Below are 19,807 nucleotides of genomic sequence, written 5' to 3' on the forward strand. Positions count from 1 at the left end.
CTTCCCAAGAACTTCTTCCAAGGATTGGCGTGTTTCTTGGCACTTCCCAAAAACCCAAATGCATTTATGCCCCTCTCCCTGTGGCCATCTCTGTTTTTGCAAAGCTCTGGATAAAAAATTCTTTGCCTGAAAATACAAAAGTGACTATAGGAACTAATCAGAAGTCACATAGAATTTGCTCCGGAATTATTTCTCCTGGGGATAATTAAAGGGAACTTCAACAAAAGGATTAAATATATGGTGTTACATATAGTAGCAGAAGCAAGGATCACCTTTGCACGGTGTTGGAAGAAACTTTGTATACCATCCGAAGTTTTAGTAATTTTTTTTTTTTTTTGAGTGTGCGGAAATGGACAAATTGACTCTAGAATTAAAAAGAAAAGAAGATTCTGAATACTATGCAATATGGGAGAAATGGTACGATTGGATAGAGAATAGAAATAAGAAAAGGAATAGATGTACGGATGTATAGGAATAGATAAAGATGTAGAAGGTATAGAAATAGAATGTATAGATTGTATTAGACGTAGATGTAGTTGTATAAAAATGCCACAGCACTGTTTAATATGTGACTGAGATATGTAAAAAGGAAAAATTCCATACAAATATTTTTTTTTTTTGAAAATGTGTATCTTACAGCCTCCATCCCTTCAACGTCCATCCTTCCCTTCGTTTGATCTGGACCCAGCACTAAAACCTTGGAAGACCTTCAGATGACGCTGCCGTCAAGGGAACAGATCTTTGGGATTAACTAAAGAGTCACAACATCTGTTCCTAGGACACGGCGTTCCCAAGGCCGCCGGACCAAAACCCATCAATCCCCTTCCGTTAGCAGCGAGCAAGGTCTTGGAGAGAGAAGCGGTCCAAGGCAGGGCAGAAAGCTATCAAGAATACATCTCTTTCCAGAAAAAAAAGCCACTGGATCTCAGGTAGGGCGTTTGGATCCCCGGGGAGAAGGCCAAGCGCTGTTTCTCCAAGTTGTGTTTTGGGGGTTACAGATGGCGTGGCAGCAGCTGAGAAATTGGATCTGCCGCTGCTCCCTCTCAGACCGTCGCTGGGAAGAATAGAGAAGAATTCAAGATTTCCGGTGTGGGGCAGAATGTCCTATCTGAAGCCGGGGAGAAGCGATCTAGAACGTTTCGATGGACTTTCCCTCATTTATTGGTGAGATGGGAAGCTGTGGATCTGGGGGAAGGATAAGGGTGGGAGCCTTTGTTAAGAAATGACTTCTTTCATGTTATTGGGGGTTTTTTTTCCCTTTAGCTTTTATCTTTGCAACATCATTGCAAGGATTACAGCTTTGTGTTTTGTTTTTTTAAAGCTACATATTAGGAGATGTTATTTATTTAGCATATGGCAATACCGGAAGATAATGAGGTTGGATGAGGAAAAAAAACGATGGAGCTAGCAGAGACAGCAAAATTAACTGTTTTCATCAGAGAAAAGAATATATCTCATTTTGTTTCTACTTGCAAATCGCATCTAGAGGTTGTGCTCTTCGATGCCAACTTTGCCTTTGGCTGATTAGATTAGTTTTTTGTTGTTTGTTTGTTATAGAAATGGCTAGTATTTAGTGACAGCAAAAGTCAAAAGTTGAGGCTGTGATTCTATTTTACTGCATGGGAAAAAGTTGGAAGTCAGTGGTTTTTTTCTCTTTCTCTCTTTCTCTTTATCCCATGCCTCACTTTCCTTCCTCCCCTGCTACCCCATATCCCTACTGTATTTATTTTTCACCACATAACTAATCAAAACAAGAGCGCAATATTCCATCTGAATAATTAAGGAGAGATTCAACCTAGAAATAAGGAGAAATGTTCTGACAGTAAGAGCAACTAACCTGTGGAACAGGAGTTGCCTTCAAAAGTTGTGGGAGCTTCATCCCTGGAGGCTTTCAAGAAGAGGCTGGACTGCCATCAGTCAGAAATGGTGTAGGGTCTCCTGCTTGGACTAGATGACCTACAAGGTCCCTTCCAACTCTGTTAATCTGTCAGTCTGTTAATACAACACTTAATGATCATCATAGGGTACAAATATTAAGATAATCTCAGTAAAATTTCCTTAAGGAAAGAGGGAATAACGGGGGTGCATTTACAAAAGTGTTGTTCTTTGTAAATATAATCTTTACAACTCTCTGTTGTAAGTTGAGGACTATCTGCAATGGAATGTGTGAATAGCCTTGGGAGATAGAAGGCCCATAGCCTAGATCAGGGGTGTCAAACTCAATTTCATTGAGGGCCATATCAGGTTGTGTTTGACCCGCTTGGGGAGGCAGGACTGGGTGTGGCCAGGATGGGTGTGGCCAGTTTGATGTATGTATGTTTTGCGTCAGGATTCCGGCATCATGGGTTTGAACCAAACTTCCAAAACTTAAAAAAGATTTATTGGGAGTTAAACTGTCCATCACTGCCTGGATGTAGGCTGTAGCCAACTCTGAGACACATCATTCATTGTCACCCTTGACCCTGGTTTCCCCACCCCCCACCCCCTGGGTGTATCATAATTCATATTCTCCAATGGGACGCATCCATAGCCAAGAGTCATCAATCATGCTCTCCAGTTAGAATTTTGCTCCACAGAAACTTCAGTCGCCTAGAAACTATCTATGAAAACATTTATGGAATGCAAGTTGTCGCACTGCTCCCCCCTCCCTTTCTGTTGGCAACTCTAAAAAGACCTTAGAAATATTTTATGAGTTGACATTGTGGGCATCTGTTGCAGCCCAAGCGCTCTGCCAAGATAAAAAATGGCTCCTGAGCTACATTTTTGGCTGAGACGGCCTCCTTCAACCCTCTGCCAATGAAAACTGAACGCGGGAGTTTCATTTTAACTGGCAGAGGCGTCTGGGGCCAGTCCTTTGTTGTTTCCAGGGTGGTCCCATATGCCAGATTCTAAGCACCCCGTGGGCCAGATCTGGGCCCCCATGCCTTGAGTTTGACACCCCTGGCCTAGACAATGGTTTGATGAATGAATTTTGAGTCTGAAGGAGGCACGGGGTGTTGAAAGGATCTCACAAAAGAGGTGAAGTCTTTTAGACATGTGAGATTCTTTTAATGTAATGTTACAATAAAAATAGAGCTGTCCCTCCCTGTGCTGTTTCTTGTCTAGTCTACTTTGCAAGGTTGACATCAATCTTACGGAAATACGGAGTAACAGGGTTGGAAGGGACCTTGTAGGTCATCTAGTCCAACCCCCTGCCCAAGCAGGAGACCGTACTGCATTTCTGACGGGTGGCACTTCACTCTCTTCTTGAAACCCTACAGTGATGAAGCTCCCACAACTTCTGAAGGCAACTCCTGTTCCATGGGTTGATCGTTCTCCCTATAAAGAAATTTCTCCTTATTTCCAGGTTGAATCTCTCCTTGATCAGTTTCCATCCATTATTCCTTGTCCGGCCTTCAGGTGCTTTGCAAAATAGCTTGACCCCTTCCTCCTCTCTGGGGCAGCCCCTCAGATATTGGAAGACTGCTCTCATGTCTCCCCTGGTCCTTCTCTTCACTAGACTAGCCATGCCAAGTTCCTGCAAGCATTCATCGTATGTTTGATCCTCCAATCTTGCAAGTCAGTTGGTTCTGGTGATTAATCCAAGGTGCCCTGCAGTTGAAAAGGAACAGTTGGATCGTCAAAAGTTCATGATCTTTACACTTTTGATGAGGATTTTGTCCAACAAGCCAGCTTGAGAGATCAAGCAAGCAGATGGCCTAGCAGATAATATCTCCCCATCCCTTTGACAAATATGATCTAACAGAGTAATTGATTTAAAGATTAATTTATTAGTCACTTTGGGGACGTTAGATGGAAAAGCTGTGGGGGAGGCAGTGTGATAAGAAATCCAGGGAGAGAGAGAATAGAATAGAATAGAATAGAATAGAATAGAATAGAATAGAATAGAATAGGAATTCTTTATTGGCCAAGTGTGATTGGGCACACAAGGAATTTGTCTTTGGTGCAAATGCTCTCAGTGTACGTAGAAGAAAAGATACATTTGTCAAAAATCATAAGGTGCAACACTTAATAATAGTCATAAGGTACACATAGGCAATCAAATCATACTAGGAAACAGTCAATATAAATCATAGGGATACATGTGACAAAGTTACAGTCATACAGTCACAAGTGGGAGGAGATGGGTGATAGGAACGATGAGAAGATTAATAGTAATAGTAATGCAGAGAGAGAGAGAGAGAGAAACAGAAACACACACAGAGAGAATAAAAGATAGATGATAGATAGATAGATAGATAGATAGATAGATAGATAGATAGATAGATAGACAGACAGACAGACAGACAGACCTCACCCCTTTCCTAAGATGTCTGTAGTTGGTGCACCAACATGCCTACCATCCCTATCCTATTGTTTCTTTTTTATTTGTATCCATTTTATTTATTCATAACCATGTTTATACTTATATCTGTTATCTAATACTTGCTTGACAAAGAGAGAGAGAGAGAGAGAGAGAGAAACATACATATAAATATATTGTAGATATGGCTTCAGAAGTTGTGGGTGCTTCATCACTGGAGGTTTTTAAGAAGAGACTGGACAGCCACTTATCTGAAATTGTATAGGATCTCCTGCTTCAGCAGGGGGTTGGACTAGAAGATCTCCAAGCTCCCTTCCAGTTCTATTCTATTCTATTCTATTCTATTCTATTCTATTCTATTCTATTCTATTCTATTCTATTCTAATACACACACACACAAAACATATATATAGAGAGACAAACATAGAGAAACACTCAGAGAGAAACACACACACACATATATAAGAGTTGCGGCCACTTTAACAATCTTTTCTGCCATGTTGTTAAGGGCATCGCACCATCATTAAGTGAACCTGGCTTCCCCCATTGACTTGACAGATTGTAAGTGGTGCTCATGCGCAACCGGGATGCTGCAACCACGGTAAATGCCTGCCTCTTGTGCGTGGATTTCAATCTTGTGAGTAGGGAGATGCTGCAACAATTGCAAGCGTGGGAATCGGTTGTAAGTCCCTTTTTTCAGAACCGTTGTAACTTTGAATGGTTGTTAAGTGGTTGTACGATCTGTATCTGCTGTTCCGTATAGACCAAGCTGGGACAGCCAAAGGGCTGGTGTCACCCTTGCCAGCAAAAGTCTTGCTCATGTATACATGTAGTCGCCACCTTGACTTTTTTTTTTCTATATTTCTTTGCTACACATCCCATTTCTCTCTTCTCAGCGTTGTGGCCCAAGATGGTTATTTTTCTGAGTTATAATCAGAGCAGAGTTCATTTATTTCACGGTTTATTAAAGCATCCTTCTTCAGTTAAGATCTGTGTTTCTCAATCGTGGCGACTTTAACTTAGAGCTAGATTAACATTATTGTCACTTCAAATGTACACTAATCGGCATACATGAAAATGAAATTTTGTTGCCTACAGCTCTCAAAGGGCCTCCACCTCCAATGCACACTACATAATATAACAGAATAAACAAACAAACAAAAGGATAAATACAGAGTCTAGTTCAGATGTATACCTGTACGCACAGGCAAGAAAAACAAATCTTACGAACTTGCCAGATGGATGGCCTAGGGCAATGGTCGCCAACCAGTGAGCTGGGGACTACTGGTGGTCCGTGAGAAAATTTTGGTGATCCGCAGAGAAATGTCACCCCAAAAGCAATTAATCCAGGCTGCATGGGAACACAAGGCTGAGCCCCCCATATGCTCTGTGGGAACACAAGGCTTGTGTTGCTTGCATTATGAACAACACAAGGTAGTGAGGGGAGGGGGGAAAGGGCAGAGGGGGGAAAGGGCAGAGGGGAGAACTTGCCCCACTCACCTCATGCGCCTCACCTGGCCTCCGGGCTGCTTCTTTCCGCTTCTTTCTTCTTCTGCTTTTGGCTGCATGCAAGGAAAGCAGCAAAAGTCTTTCTTTCTCTCCCCCAAACTCTGCCAGAAATGAGTCTTTGGGACCCTGCAAGTCATCCTGCTCCAAGAGGTTGCATCGGCAAAGACTCATTTCTGGGCGAGTTTGGGGGAGAGAAAGAAAGACTTTTGCTGCTTCTGCTGCTTTCCTTGCATGAAGCCAAAAGTCTCTCTCTCTCTCTCTCTCTCTCTCTCTCTCTCTCTGTCTCTGTCTCTGTCTCTGTCTCTGTCTCTCTCCCTCCCTCCCTCCTGAGGACAGAGCTGGAGACGGTATCCTGCGATCCCAAATAAAGAATGGTCGATGGGTAGGAAAACGGGGTGGGGAATTTCCCTGCAGACTTTTTGGGGGATTTTCCCAGGGTCTCTGGTTTAAAATTATGAGTTTGGTGGTCCCTGAGGTCCAAAAAGTTGGCGATCCCTGGCCTAGGGAACAAAGCTGTTACAGAATCTAGTAGTGCTGCTAGAAATACTTCGAAACCTCCTCCCAGAGGGGAGCAAGAGAAACAGACCGTAAAGTGGGTGTGTGAGGTCTCTAACGATGCTTTGAGCTCTAAGCACATTGCGCTTATAAGCAGCATCCTGAATAACAGGAAGCGATCTTCCTATAATCTTCTCCGCTGTCCTCACCACTCTCTGTAGGGACTTTCTATCGAAGGAGCTGCTGCCACCAAACCAAACAGGGATGCAGTTTGTTAAAATGCTCTCAAATCAGGCCTCTGTCAAAAGTGGCCAGGATAGAAGGAGAAAGAGGTGCAGGTGGGTGAACTTCGACTCCCAGAATTCCCCAGCCGGCTGCATTAGAAGTCAACCAAACTTAAAATTGCCAAAGTTGAGAAACTCTCTTCTATGTGAATGGCCATTCCTGGAACGCGTGATGTGACACCAACTATGTAGAAACCAGATGGAGCACCAACAGCGTTATTCTGCCTACCTTCTTGATTATTTTAACCACGGTTCTGTAGACGCGCACCAGAGAGAGGAACAAACTTCCCAAGCCCCCCGAGAAAGCTGCAAAAAGTCCTTTTTTTTTTCCATGGGAAGAAAATAGGTGTTGGAAGGCAGTTTGGAGTTTCACAGCTACTGCAGCTTAAATTAATTTACTTTGCAGCCTTTGGCTTCAGCCTCAGCTTCCGCAGTGACTATTTGTTTACCTCACCTAAGAGGATCATTGTAGAACTAAAGCCTTTTTAATCTTCCCACATTGAGGTTTGACAAAGTCCATTCAGACATGAAACTGCAAATCTTTAGAATCAAATCGAATCGTATCAAATAGAATAGAAGAGAAGAGAAGAGTTGGAAGGGACCTTGGAGGTCTTCTAGTCCAACCCCCTGCTCAGACAGGAAACCCAATACCATTTCAGACAAATATTTGTCTAATCTCTTCATGAAAACTTCCAGGGTTGGACCATTTACAACTTCTGGTGGCAGTCTGTTCCACTGGTTAATTTTCCTCACTCTTAGGAAGTTTCTCCTCAATTCCAGGTTGCTTCTCTCCTTGATTAGCTTCCACCCATGGTTTCTTGTCCTGCCCTCAGGTGCTTTGGGGAATAGCTTGACCCCCACTCTTCCCTTGTGGCAACTCCTGATCTTTTGCACTAGTGCAGGGTTGTCAAACTCATGTCGTCATGGTGGTATCATGTGACATATCAGGACTTACTTCCCCTTTGCTAAACCAGGTGTGGGCATGGCCAGTGTGTGACACATTCAGCCCATGGGCCTGGAGTTTGACAGCCCAGCACTAGGGGTATCCAGCCAGGGGTGGGAGTTCACTGAACTGGCCGTAACAACAATCTCTAGGAGTGTGTGGGACACAAAAGACCAGGTCCCCACATGAAGGTCCAATTAAATTGATTTATTGCTACTCCTGCCTTTGAATAGGAATCTTCTCAAGTAACGATCAGCAACTGGTTAGAGTTAGATAAGGGTCAATGAAATCGAAGGTGGGTTGAACTTACTTTGCTTGTGACTATGTAGGGATTCGAGGCCGATCCCTCTTTTAATGCCACCTCTAGGTTCTGCCACTCTTTTTTCCTATGGAGCATCACAAAATGTAGGCCCTCACTACCTTATGATCATCATAAGGTAGTCCCCAAATAACGACCATTTGTGTAATGACTGTTCAAAGTTACAATGGTGCTGAAAAAGTGTCTTGTGACCAGTCCTTGCATTTACAACTACCTTAGCTTCCCAAGGTCACATGCTGAGCAACTGGCATGTATTTACAAGAGCTGCAGCATCCTGGATCACATGATCATCATTTGTGACCCTCCCAAGTGGCTTTTTATTTTTTTATTTTATTTGGTTTGTCAATTGCTTACAAGATAATACCCTGTTTCTCCAACAATACGGCCTCCCTCAATAGGAAGTTCCAGGCATGAAATGAAATTAAGCCCCTCTCCCCAAATTAAGGCCTATATTAAAACATGCAAAATGGGGGGGGGGAATGGGGGGGCTTGCCATTAGGAAGTACTTTTGTGGCACACCCGGATATGGTGCTGCCTGCGTTGACCCTGATACAAAGTGCCCCACCAACGCCGAGGTCAACATCCAAGCTGTCGCCGCCCACCCGCCCAAAGATGCAAGGGGGGGAATTAAGTCACCCCTGAAAAGATGGCCTAGCCATTTTTTCGGGGCTCAAAAAAAAAAAAAAGACCCGGCCTTATTATATGAGAAACATGGTAGGTAAGTAAAAACATAGTTATGAATACATGGATACATATAAAAAAAATAAAAGAAACAATAGGACACGGACAGTCAGCACCTTGGTGGGCTTATGCACACTCCCTACAGACCTCTTAGGAAAGGGGTAAGGTCAATAGTAGAAAGTCTAAGGTTAAAGTTTTGGGGGTTTGGCTTCCAACAAGCATGTCAATGCAGTATCTAGATTCACTTAATGGCCATGTCAGTTTGGGCCAACTAGAAGCTGTCAGATCAGGTGTGGGATTCTACCAGTTCGCACCTATTCACTAGAACCAGCTGTTAACATTCTAAGCAGTTCGGAGAACCGGTTGTTAGAAGAAATTACTGGGCTAATCCTGTAAGGAAGGCAGGAAGGAAACATTCTGGGGTTGCTTACAGAAACTGCCTCTCCATTAACCCTTATTACATTCTTGGCAGGACAGGACTTCCTGTCTCAGGAACTTCTCTGGAGTTTTTTTCCCCTCCTTTGCTGATACTTCGCTTGTGTGGAGGGACCCTTCAAAGTTACAATGGCACTGAAAAAAGTGACTTATGACCATTTTTCACACTTATGACTGTTGCAGCATCCCCACAGTCATGAGAGGCCAGGCAAGGAGATGCGTGCCTCGGTGTAAATGATATTGAGTTGGCCACGCCCAGCCAATAACATGACCACCAAGTCATGTCCACTCAGTCATATGACCACCAAGCCACACCCACCACCTAAGCCATGCCCACAGAACTAGTTGTTAAAATTTTTGAATCCTATCCCTGTGTCAGATCTCTGATTTCCAAAAGTTTTCTCCATGTTAGCAGACAAGTCTAAATTGGATGTCTTCTGCCACAATAACTGGAAGAACCCTAGTTTCATGCTGGACCTCTTTGGATTGATTCTCCTTTGGGGTTTCAATACAAAGATGTGAAACCAAGAAGCTTGCAGTTCAGTGAAGTGATAGCGATTATACATTGAAATACACAGATTCTCACACATTTTGACCACCACGTAAACACAAGAACGCAATACTCCATCTGAGTAATTAAGGAGAGATTCAACTTAGAAATAAGGAGAAATGTTCTGATAGTCAGAACAATCAACCAATGGAACAGAAGTTGCCTTTGGAAGTGGTGGGAGCTTCATCCCTGGAAGTTTTCAAGAAGAGCTTCCAAGACTGCCATCTGTCAGAAATGGCATAGGGTCTCCTGCTTGGGGGGGGATGTTGGACTAGATGACCTAAAAGGTCCCTTCCAACTCTGTTAATCTGTCAATTGCTTGAATACTAACTTTCAAAGCTATTCAGAATGTACATTGTCCTTCACTGAACTTTTGAGAATGGTCATGTTTCCACTTGCAACCCTTCCCTCACATTTTCCACAAAACCTCTGTGTGATGGTTGCTTTGTATCTTGTTGGGACAGGCCCAACTTTTAGCTGTGCCCTTTCTCCCCGTTGCTATGGCTACCACTATTTTGCATCATCCAGCTCTCTTATCATCCTATTCCAGCATCTTCTGGGCTGTTAATCAGATTAAGTGGTAGACTTGCCAGAGAGAGAAACCAGATGATATGATACTGCTGTTTGGCAGCTGGAAATTTAACTGTCTGTGGGAAGGTGGAATGCCATGTGTGAGAGAAACGGTGTGATCTAGTGGTTTTAGAGCATCAGCCTGAAAAGTCAGTTCTAGTCCCATCATGAAAGCAGACTGTGTGACTTCACCAAGAAACGATGAGTTCTAGTCCCACCTTAGGCCTGAAGTCCAGCTGGGTGACTTTGGGCCAATCACTAGGAGATGGTGTGTTCTAGTCCTGCCTTAACCATGAAAGCTAGCTAGGAGACTTTGGGCCACCAGTCCCTCTCATTCAGCCCAACTCACCTCACAGGGTTGTTGTTGTGGGGGAAATAGGACGAGGAAGGTATGTAAAATACCGTAAAGGATACTGTAAAATCTCCAGTCAGAGGTGGGATTGGCCGGTTCTCTGAACTACTCAAAGTTTCTGCTACTGATTCTCCAGAACTGGTCAGAACCTGCTGAATACCACCTCTGGTTCACTTTCTCGAGTTATTTGTGAAAATAATACAGGTGGGATGCAAACAAACGAAGCAGAAGAAGGGAATATGGAACAACTTTCCTGGACTTCATTCCCATATCTTGCATGGTACCTCTTGCAAAAAAATCCATGCCTGCTACGTGAAGGAGCACCAGTTCCTCATTTCTCAGTGACAACTTTTTAGGACTCTTCCTACCTGGACAGGTGGCAGCACCTGGCTGATATATTGGCTGACCTTGAAGTGCTAAGTAGTATTGCACTGAAATAGAACTGCACACTGAGAGCTTCTGCACTGGAGACAAATTCCTTGTGTGTGTCCAATCACATTGGGCCAATAAGGAATTCTATTCTATTCTATTCTATTCTATTCTATTCTATTCTATTCTATTCTATTCTATTCTATTCTATTCCATTCCATTCCATTCCATTCCATATTCTATTCTATTCTATTCTATTCTATTCTATTCTATTCTATTCTATTCTATTCTATTCTATTCTATTCTCAGTAAATTATATTCTATTCTCAATAAAGATTCTCTTCTCTTCTCTTCTCTTCTCTTCTCTTCTCTTCTCTTCTCTTCTCTTCTCTTCTCTTCTTCATTCCAATATTCTATTCTTTTCCATTCCATTCCATTTCCATGGGTTTTCATTGTGTAGTGTTTCCTGGAGTCACTAATGTGGGAGTTAGGTGGCTACATAAATGTGTTTAACAAATAAATAAGTCCCGTGTTTATGTGAGTTCTTCTGCAGCTCAGTATTCCAGCTCATCCTCACCTTTGCTCTGGTTTTTCAGGACATTAATGGGCCCACATGGGATGGATCGTCACATGCATTGCTTTGACTTCTACGACTGTGCCAATGGCTTAGGTAAGTGTGCAGGATTTGAAAACAGAGCCATAGAATTTCAATCCATTTGTTTTGTTCCATCACTCTTCAGATCCACAGTTAAAGCCTTTGGACTCTCCCTCTTCCCCTGTCCCTCTTTCTCTCGTTTTGTTTGTCATACTTCTGTCATGGGATGATGATTTTCCTGATGTACTGCAAGGAGGGTTTCAAAAATGCCAAGATGGTTGCCAAGACCATTTAACTAAAGCCTCACATCTCTTTTTAAAAAAATGTTTGCTGCAATACCAATAATAATTTATACGCCACCCAACTCCTAGGGACATGTAAAAATAAATCCCACTTCAAGGCAAAACACACTGTTCTAGCACTGATGCTGCTACCTAGTTGGGTAATGAAACGTCTGCAAGAAAGCCACCAAGCTCAGAGAGTACAAAGGACCTCACAGTCCTCCTCCTCCTCCTCCTCCTCCTCACCCTCTATGCCCCACTTCCTTCTAGCACTGACAATGTTATTTAGTTTGGTAATGAAATATTTTCAATAAAACAACCAAGCTCAGAAAGCTTCTTCTTCTTCTTCTTCTTCTTCTTCTTCTTCTTCTTCTTCTTCTTCTTCTTCTTCTTCTTCTTCTTCTTCTTCTTCTTCTTCTTCTTCTTCTTCTTCTTCTTCTTCTTCTTCTTCTTCTTCCTCCTCCTCCTCCTCCTCCTCCTCCTCCTCCTCCTCCTCCTCCTCTTCCTCCTTCCAGACTCTTTTCCATCACCAATGATGTTATCTAATTTTGTAATGAAACATCTGCAAGAAACAACCAAGTTCAGAGATGACTCTATGGATTCATTACAGCCTCTCTTCTCCCCTTTTCTCTTTTTCTCCAATAAGGCCAGATTGGCTCCCAGATCTCAGTGCTGCAATGTCTAAAAGGTCAAAAAAAGGAGACATGAGCCTAATTTTAGCCATTCAGAGGCTGGGAGGGGCTTGACGTAGCCATTAATAGCCCCGAATTCTGTCCTTCTGCATTTAGTCCCATAGAATAACTCATCAGCTCATGTTTTCTTCATTGCTTGTTAATCTGTCGGATGTTTTCCCAGAGCTTTCTAGTCTAATAAGAGGTTAGACCTGAGCAAGTGATATTAAGCAGACATGAATGAGTTATAGTGGATGCAAAACTGGGTCAAGGATTATTGTGTCCCTTTCTACATTCCAGAAGCCAGACACTCAGCCTCCGCAAGTTGATTCTTCCCCCTTACAAATCAAAGCTCAAGACACAAGAAAAGATGTCTGTCACACCTTCCAATAAAGCAGAACCGATGTATGACCCAATATTTCCTTCCCTTTAAATGTAACGCATTTAGGAAAGCAAAAATGAACAGGTCTAGGGTGCCAGACAGATCATCAAGCATTCCAATCAATCATTCCAATCAGTATTCAATCAGTTCAATTGAGCGCGTTCAGATGAGAAAAGCCTTTTGTAGCTCCTGCTGCCTTAAGACAGTTCAAAACATTCTCAAAGATCCATCTCATCCTGGGAACCCTTTTTTTGAACTATTACCATCTGGCAGACGGTACAGAACAATAAAAACAAGAACAAATAGGCTGAAAAACAGCTTCTATCCCAGGGGAGTAGCTCTTTTGAATTCTACTGTACAGTGCAGTGTTGGTGCAGTGTCAGGGGTTTTCAATTCAGTGTGTGGTGTGTGAAGGATGTGTGTTTGTGTTTATTTTCAAGGTCATGATGTGCACTGAAGATGGTGTTTGATTTCGTTGTATGAGGTGCAATGACAATAAACTAAACTAAACTAAACTAAACTAAACTAAACTAAACTAGAAACATAGATGTGGAACTTTTAAAAGCTGGTATGTTTAAAAGAGTGGTATCTTAAGATAAACAACAAGAACCAGAGTCGAAAAATTTGATGCTTGCCAGTTGCCTTAAATGCAAAAGGACGGATAAAATAAAAACTTTTGATTTGTTCTGGATTTGTAATGGAAAAAAGGAGGACTTGGCCATCAGAATCTGGCATTTGGGACTGTTTTTGCTTTTTTGCTATCTCCCAGAGCATTGCTGATATTGTTGAAGAAAATTCAGTCTAAGAGAAACCCAAATGAAATGGAATAGATGTTAAAATTAAAAATAAACAGCTGGGGGAGAAGTCATTATCACCAATAATATATTCCTTCTGAAAGTTAGAGATCAGTTTTCCATATCAATGCCAGAGAGAGAAGTTTGGCCAATTATTTCTAAGGAGAATTTTCGCTTTTAATATGTGTATGGGTGTGTGTGTGTGATCTTCAATTTACAACAGTTTTTTTTAGAGACCAGTCAAAATGACAACAGCAATGAAAAAAGTGACTTATGACCATTTTTCTCACCTAACGACCACTGCAGCATCCTCATGGTCACGTGATCAAAATTCAGACGTTGGCAACCGGTTCATATTTATGACAGTTGCAGTGTCCCGGGGTCATGGATTTTTTTTGCAACCTTCTGATCACTGGGGAAGCCAGATTCATGTTACTGTCTCAACAAGCACATTGATTCACTCCACAACTCTGGCGAGAAAAGTTGTAAAATGGGGCAAGATCTCACTGAACAGCTGTCTCATTTAGCAACAGAAATGTTGATCTCTGTCAGAGGTGGAATTCAGCAGGTTCTGACCGGTTCCAGAGAACCGGTAGCCGAAATTTTGAGTAGTTTGGAGAACCAGCAAACACCACCTCTGACTGGCCCCGCCCCCATCTCTTCTCCACCTCCCATCGAGTCCCAACTGATCGGCTGGGTCTTCTTTGGTTGCCCTGCACAGGAGAATGGAGCTGGAAAGCAGGCTAGTGGGGTGGGGAGGGAATGGAGATTTTGCAGTATCCTTCCCCTGCCATGCCCACACCAAGCCATGCCTATCAAGCCATGCTCACAGAACCGGTACTAAAGAATTTTTGAATCCCACCACTGGTCTCCATTGTGGTCGTAAGTCTACTGGTATAAACAATCGCCTTCTTGTCTCTTGTGATTGTTTGCATGAGGATGTGGTGTTTACCGATAAGAGATGGCCTCCTGACACACCTTCTGATAGGATTATGTAAATAAAAGGGTAAGAGTACGAGAGATTTCTCTCACTTTTCAGAATCCTTTAAGCTTTTTCTGTGTTCTCACTAAAGCTGCACATAAAAATAGATTTCCCTTTTGGGATTACGGGGTGAACCAGAGGTGATAGCTTTTGGGTGAATTCATTTCAAACTTTTAATTGACTTTGACCGCTAAAATCCTCTGGGTTAAGTATGCATATAAAAGAGGCCAATTATTGCTTGACATCACATTGACGTCATTAACAATTGTGTTTTCCTCCAATGTTGTAATTGTAATTGTGTTTTCCTCCAATGTTAGCATGCGGTGCATTCGTAAAGTATTCAGACCGCCTTTAATGTTGTCAAAATTTGCTATGCTGCAGCCTGGTTCTACAGTTATTGAAATTCATTTTTTCCCTCATGAATCTACGCTCAGTACTCTATAATAAATTTAATTTAAGATACAGAAGGACCTCGACAGACTTGAACATTGGGCGCTATCTAACAAAATGAAATAGAAAATAGAAAAAGCTTATAGGATTCTTTAAAGTAAGAGAAATCTCTCGTACTCTTACCCTTTTGGTTGCCACGATGTAAAAAAAAGAAGTTGAGACTCTAGAAAGAGTACAGAGAAGAGCAACAAAGATGATTAGGGCACTGGAGGCTAAAACATATGAAGAACGGTTGCAGGATCTCGGTATGTCTAGTCTGAGGAAAAGAGGAACTAGGGGAGACATGATAGCAGTGTTCCAGTCTCTCAGGGGCTGCCCCAAAGAAGAGGGAGTCCAGCTATTCTCCAAAGCACTTGAAAGTCAGGACAAGAAGCAATGGGTGGAAACTCCTCAAGGAGAGAAGCAACCTAGAACTATGGAGAAATTTCCTGACAGTCAGAACAATGAATCAGTGGAACAACTTGCCTCCAGAAGTTGTTAATGCTCCAACAACTGGAAGTTTTTAAGAAGATGTTGGATAACCATTTTGTCTGAAGAGGTGTAGGGTTTCCTGCCTAGGCAAAGGGTTGGATTAGAAAACCTCCAAGGTCCCTTCCAACTCTGTTATTCTATTATTCTATTGATTTACATTTAATACATTTGCAGACATTTCTAAAATTCTGTTTTCACTTTGTCGTCATGGCGTACTGAGTGTAGATTCATGAGGGGGAGTGAAAACGAAGTTCGACAACTGTAGAATCAGGCTGCAGCAGAACAAAATTAACAAAAATCAAGGGGTGCCGGGGGGCTGAACACTTTCTGAATGTGCTGCATGTAAGATTGGACAACCATTTGAGGGTCTCCTGCTTCAGCAGGGGGGTTGGACTACAAGACCTCCGAGGTCCCTTCCAACTCTGTTATTCTATTATGATGGAAAACCAGAAAGGATCCCCAAGGGAATATGACCAACTCATGAAAGAAGCTACATCAATAAACATGGAGTTAATTCTTCTATTTTTGATCTAAACAGAGATACCCTGAATGCATTTTTCTGCTTAGCTAATTCTCAGTGGAACAAATGCATATTTATTTAAAGTTTTTTCACCCATTCTGGTGTCCCCATTAACTTAAAGCTCCCCTGATTCAGTGAGGGAGAGATTATAAGTTTTAGACGAGTATGCACACTTTGCGCTTGTGACTGCAGTGTATTTCTTTTTTATGGATAGGTATCAAAGTGATTGGTGGTGTTAAAGAATTCACGGGAGAGGAATATGGAGTTTATGTCAAGAGAATCCTACCAGGAGGAGTGGCTTACATTGATGGTAAGTTTTTAATCACTTACATCTGTGGCTTGAAATCTCAGTTAGAGATATTAGGTTGGGTTGATTGCTTGAAAAGTCTTCAGATCTCCATCAATCGAAACAATCGTAAAACAGATTAGTGGAAATTGGAATTAGGGAAATTTCTTAGGAATTTCCTTTTCATATGGAAAAGGTGCAGTGAACATTAACCCAATACATTGGGGCATGTCTAAACAATTCATTTTGGGTCCCTGGTCAGTGTTATTTTGGGGAAATGGAGCAAATAGAGTAAGTTCAACTACTGTAGTATATTGTCAGCACCAAGGACAGCTCCTCATAGTGGAAGACAGCCTTGACTAAGATAATCCAAAATTATTGCTTCTGATATAGCCTTGTGTCAAAGTCCCCACAACTGATGCAAGTTGGTTTTTCTGATACACCTTCTGGGCATATTCCTTCTTTGAAAAATGAACCAGAATTATTTATCCAAAATGTTATATCAGAATAAATTTGGAGTTCTCATCATTCCTCATTTTTCTCCCTTCCCAAACTTGTGTCTTAAAAGAACTCTAGTTTCACATCTCAATCTAAAGAAAGATTATAGTGGATTTAGTTAAAAATTAAATATGAAATGATAGAAAGGAAGATCTGGAAATCAAAGGTTGTGTTTTGTTCCTGTTGAGCAAAAAGGATATCCCAATGAAGGTGAATCTCTACCTTCCTTCCCGCTTCTTTTCTGCAGCATCCATGATTCCTCGTTTTTTTTTTTTATTCTTTTCATCTTTGGCCATTTTAAAACTTAGTGACGATCTTCAGAAAACTTTTGAGCAGCTCACATTTAAAGCCTTCAGGAGTTCCAGACTGTGCACTTCTGAAATTAATGATAATTGTTCCATCATCTTCATTGTCAACAGGGTAGTTGTGTAGATCCAAAGTATTCACAACCAATATGCATAAAACATGTACACAATACCATTACTTCTGTGTAACAGTTTCCTTTTCCCTTCTCCTTCCTCCTTCTCTCCAGGTCGTTTGCAACCAGGGGATCAGATCTTAGAAGTGAATGGGGAGAGCCTGATTGGTGTTACTAATGAGAGGTACAACATCTGAGCAAATCCTTTGAATATATTTCAGGGCTCAGGTTCACTGCTTGCAGGTCACGGAGTGGTACGGTGGCTTAGAGGTGGAGCTCTTGCCTCACAATCGGGAGGCTGTGAGTTCGATCCTAGGTAGAGGCAGATATTTCTCTCTCTTAGCACAATGAACAAAACTCTGCATTGGTGACAGGAAGGGCATCCGGCCAGTAAACACTCAGCTCCATTCAGTTGTCCAGACTCCAGCCTGCAAGGGATTATGGGGTTGTGAAGTGAAGATGATGATGATGATCATGGTTAGCAATGCTATGGAAAATAATGTCAAGAATTCAGGCTACTTCCAGAATTCAAGCTAACCTATCCACAAATTAATCTGACCTGACTGTTTATTGATAACATAATACTAAATTCTTCCACTGTCCTTTGTTCTCATTGAAGTCGCTTGTCATTTCTTTCCATGCTTAGGACAATTGCTTACCTTCAGGCAACTCAACACTAAACAAACCTAACATATTTTGTGTTACATATAGGGCCAGAATATCAAACTGGTTTTCCTGTTATCTTTTTCTGGGATGTTTTTCATCTTCCAAATCTGGCCTACAGCCATGAGATCTCCTGGTAGTCTCCCCTCCATGTAAAAATCAGGTCTTCCTTTTTTTAAAAAAACAGATGCATCTACCTATTGGTAATGACAATACAGAAGCAAGTTGGGATAATTGGATTGCAGTAGTTGGAGACAGAAATGGAAACAAAATAGAACTAAGAAAAATAGGGAAATAGTCTTCAGGTGGAGGTCAAGCAAATGTGGAAAAAGAAAGTCATAGAGATCCCAATAATAGTTGAGACAAAGTTGGTACCATATTAAAAGATCTGAAGAAGCAGCTGGACACAATTAGAACTGGGAGCATCTCACTTCATCCATTACAAAATAATTACTTGGAACAGCACATTGCATGACGATTGCATCTTTAAGTCATCTGGTTAGCTTGGGAAAGTTCAAATAGTCAACCGGACAAAATCCAATCAAACTATCCAACGGATTTTGTAAAAAGGATGATTGATGATGATTTTGGGTGGAAGCGGATTACTATTTTTTGAAGAGCATCAACTGCAGGTCCTAATGCATTTCCTGCTCCTTATCTTCCCACAGAGCTGTGGACATATTAAGGGCAGCCTCTGGCACCAACTATATGCGCCTTCTTGTCACCAGAGATGATGATGCTCGGTAGGTTTTTGGTTTTTTTTTTTAATTTAGGATGGACAATGGACCTCTTTGGAAGCGATTCTCTATCAGGTTTATTCTGTATAAGGTCACATGGTATTCAAGCAGTGGCGGGATTCAAATAATTTAACAACCGGTTCTCTGCCTTAATGATCAGCTGGGTAGGTGTGGCCAGATGGTCAGGTGACTGGGTGAGCGTGGCCAACTCAACATCACTCACATCGAGGGGTGCCTTGCCTCGCCCGGCTTCTCCTTGCCACTCCCTTCCCCACCTTGCCCCTCCCCTCCCAGCCACTCCTTGTAACCTTGGGTGGATGGGCAAGTGGCCAGGCAGCAGGTCAAAGAGTAGTGGCGAGGGGAGGAGAGGGGCAGAGCTGGGCATGGCGAGGCATGTTATTCAGCCGGTTCATCAAACTGCACAAAAAATTAGCAACCGGTTCTCCCAAACCAGTGCGAACCTGCTGAATCCTCCTACTGTGTTCAAGCGACATTGCTTTCATTTAACAGGATGTATTAATTTTGTAATTGTTTTACATCCTCTTAATTATTTTCTCAAACATATTCAATCAGTAGTATATCTCAGGTTTGCTCTCTGAAGAGCTCCGCAAAAAAATCAAACAAACATTGCAAGACTAATAAAATGAGATAAATACATTACAACACCAGCAGCCCTTTATTCAATTATATGTAATGCTTTGCATTTATTTAGTTGCTTTATTTATGATTGGTTTTTCCAAGCATGATGCGTTCAGGGTGGGCTTATCCTAAATACATCCCAAAGCCAAAATTGATTGTGGTGACAGTTTCTTTAATTTTAACATTGTTTCTCTTGAATAATTTATTTGGAAGGCTGATAGCGGCTGATAAAATAATACTGACTCCTCAGCTGTTTTACAAGTGGCATTAATGTTGTACTCATGGCCAGGGAAAATGAAGGTTGTTTTTGCAGTTGTGATGGTGGTGGTGGAAGAGGAGGAGGAGGAGGACTTAAATGAGGAATAATTTCTTGAAAGGCAGAATAAACAGCATCAAAACGCCAGACGTTGGGATAAAGAATAGTTACTACTTCTTGTTTTCCTTAGGGATTATATGGTGGTATCCAACTACCTCTATTGTTCTTGACAATTTGGTGTAGTGGTTAAAGGAAGCGGGCCAGAAAGTGGAAGATTGTGAGTTCTAATCCTGCCTTAGCCACAAAGTTAGCTGGGTTCCTGGGACCAATCCCTCTTTCTAAGGGTAAAACACC

At 42.0% G+C, this 19,807-nt stretch overlaps 1 protein-coding gene across 4 annotated transcripts in view; it reads left to right on the plus strand.

Moving 5' to 3' along the window:
* Positions 1-658: 658 nt before the first annotated feature.
* The window catches only part of LOC148124688 (syntaxin-binding protein 4-like), a 50,814-nt gene continuing 31,665 nt past the window's right edge, over positions 659-19,807 (plus strand). The window contains exons 1-6 of one of the 4 annotated variants that reach the window (XM_087912502.1): positions 661-929; positions 1,048-1,164; positions 11,407-11,480; positions 16,171-16,266; positions 17,273-17,342; positions 18,490-18,564. In XM_087912502.1, coding sequence (XP_087768628.1) covers positions 1,100-1,164; positions 11,407-11,480; positions 16,171-16,266; positions 17,273-17,342; positions 18,490-18,564 — 380 coding nt within the window. In that variant the 5' untranslated portion in view covers positions 661-929; positions 1,048-1,099. Of the gene's footprint in view, positions 1,165-11,406; positions 11,481-16,170; positions 16,267-17,272; positions 17,343-18,489; positions 18,565-19,807 lie in introns of all 4 variants that reach the window. The other 3 variants (XM_087912504.1, XM_087912501.1, XM_087912503.1) reach the window with 3 other exon arrangements.

The sequence above is a fragment of the Pseudonaja textilis genome, chromosome 14 (genome assembly GCF_049901715.1).
Source record: "Pseudonaja textilis isolate UNSWEBS1 chromosome 14, rPseTex1.2, whole genome shotgun sequence".
NCBI lineage: Eukaryota > Metazoa > Chordata > Lepidosauria > Squamata > Elapidae > Pseudonaja > Pseudonaja textilis.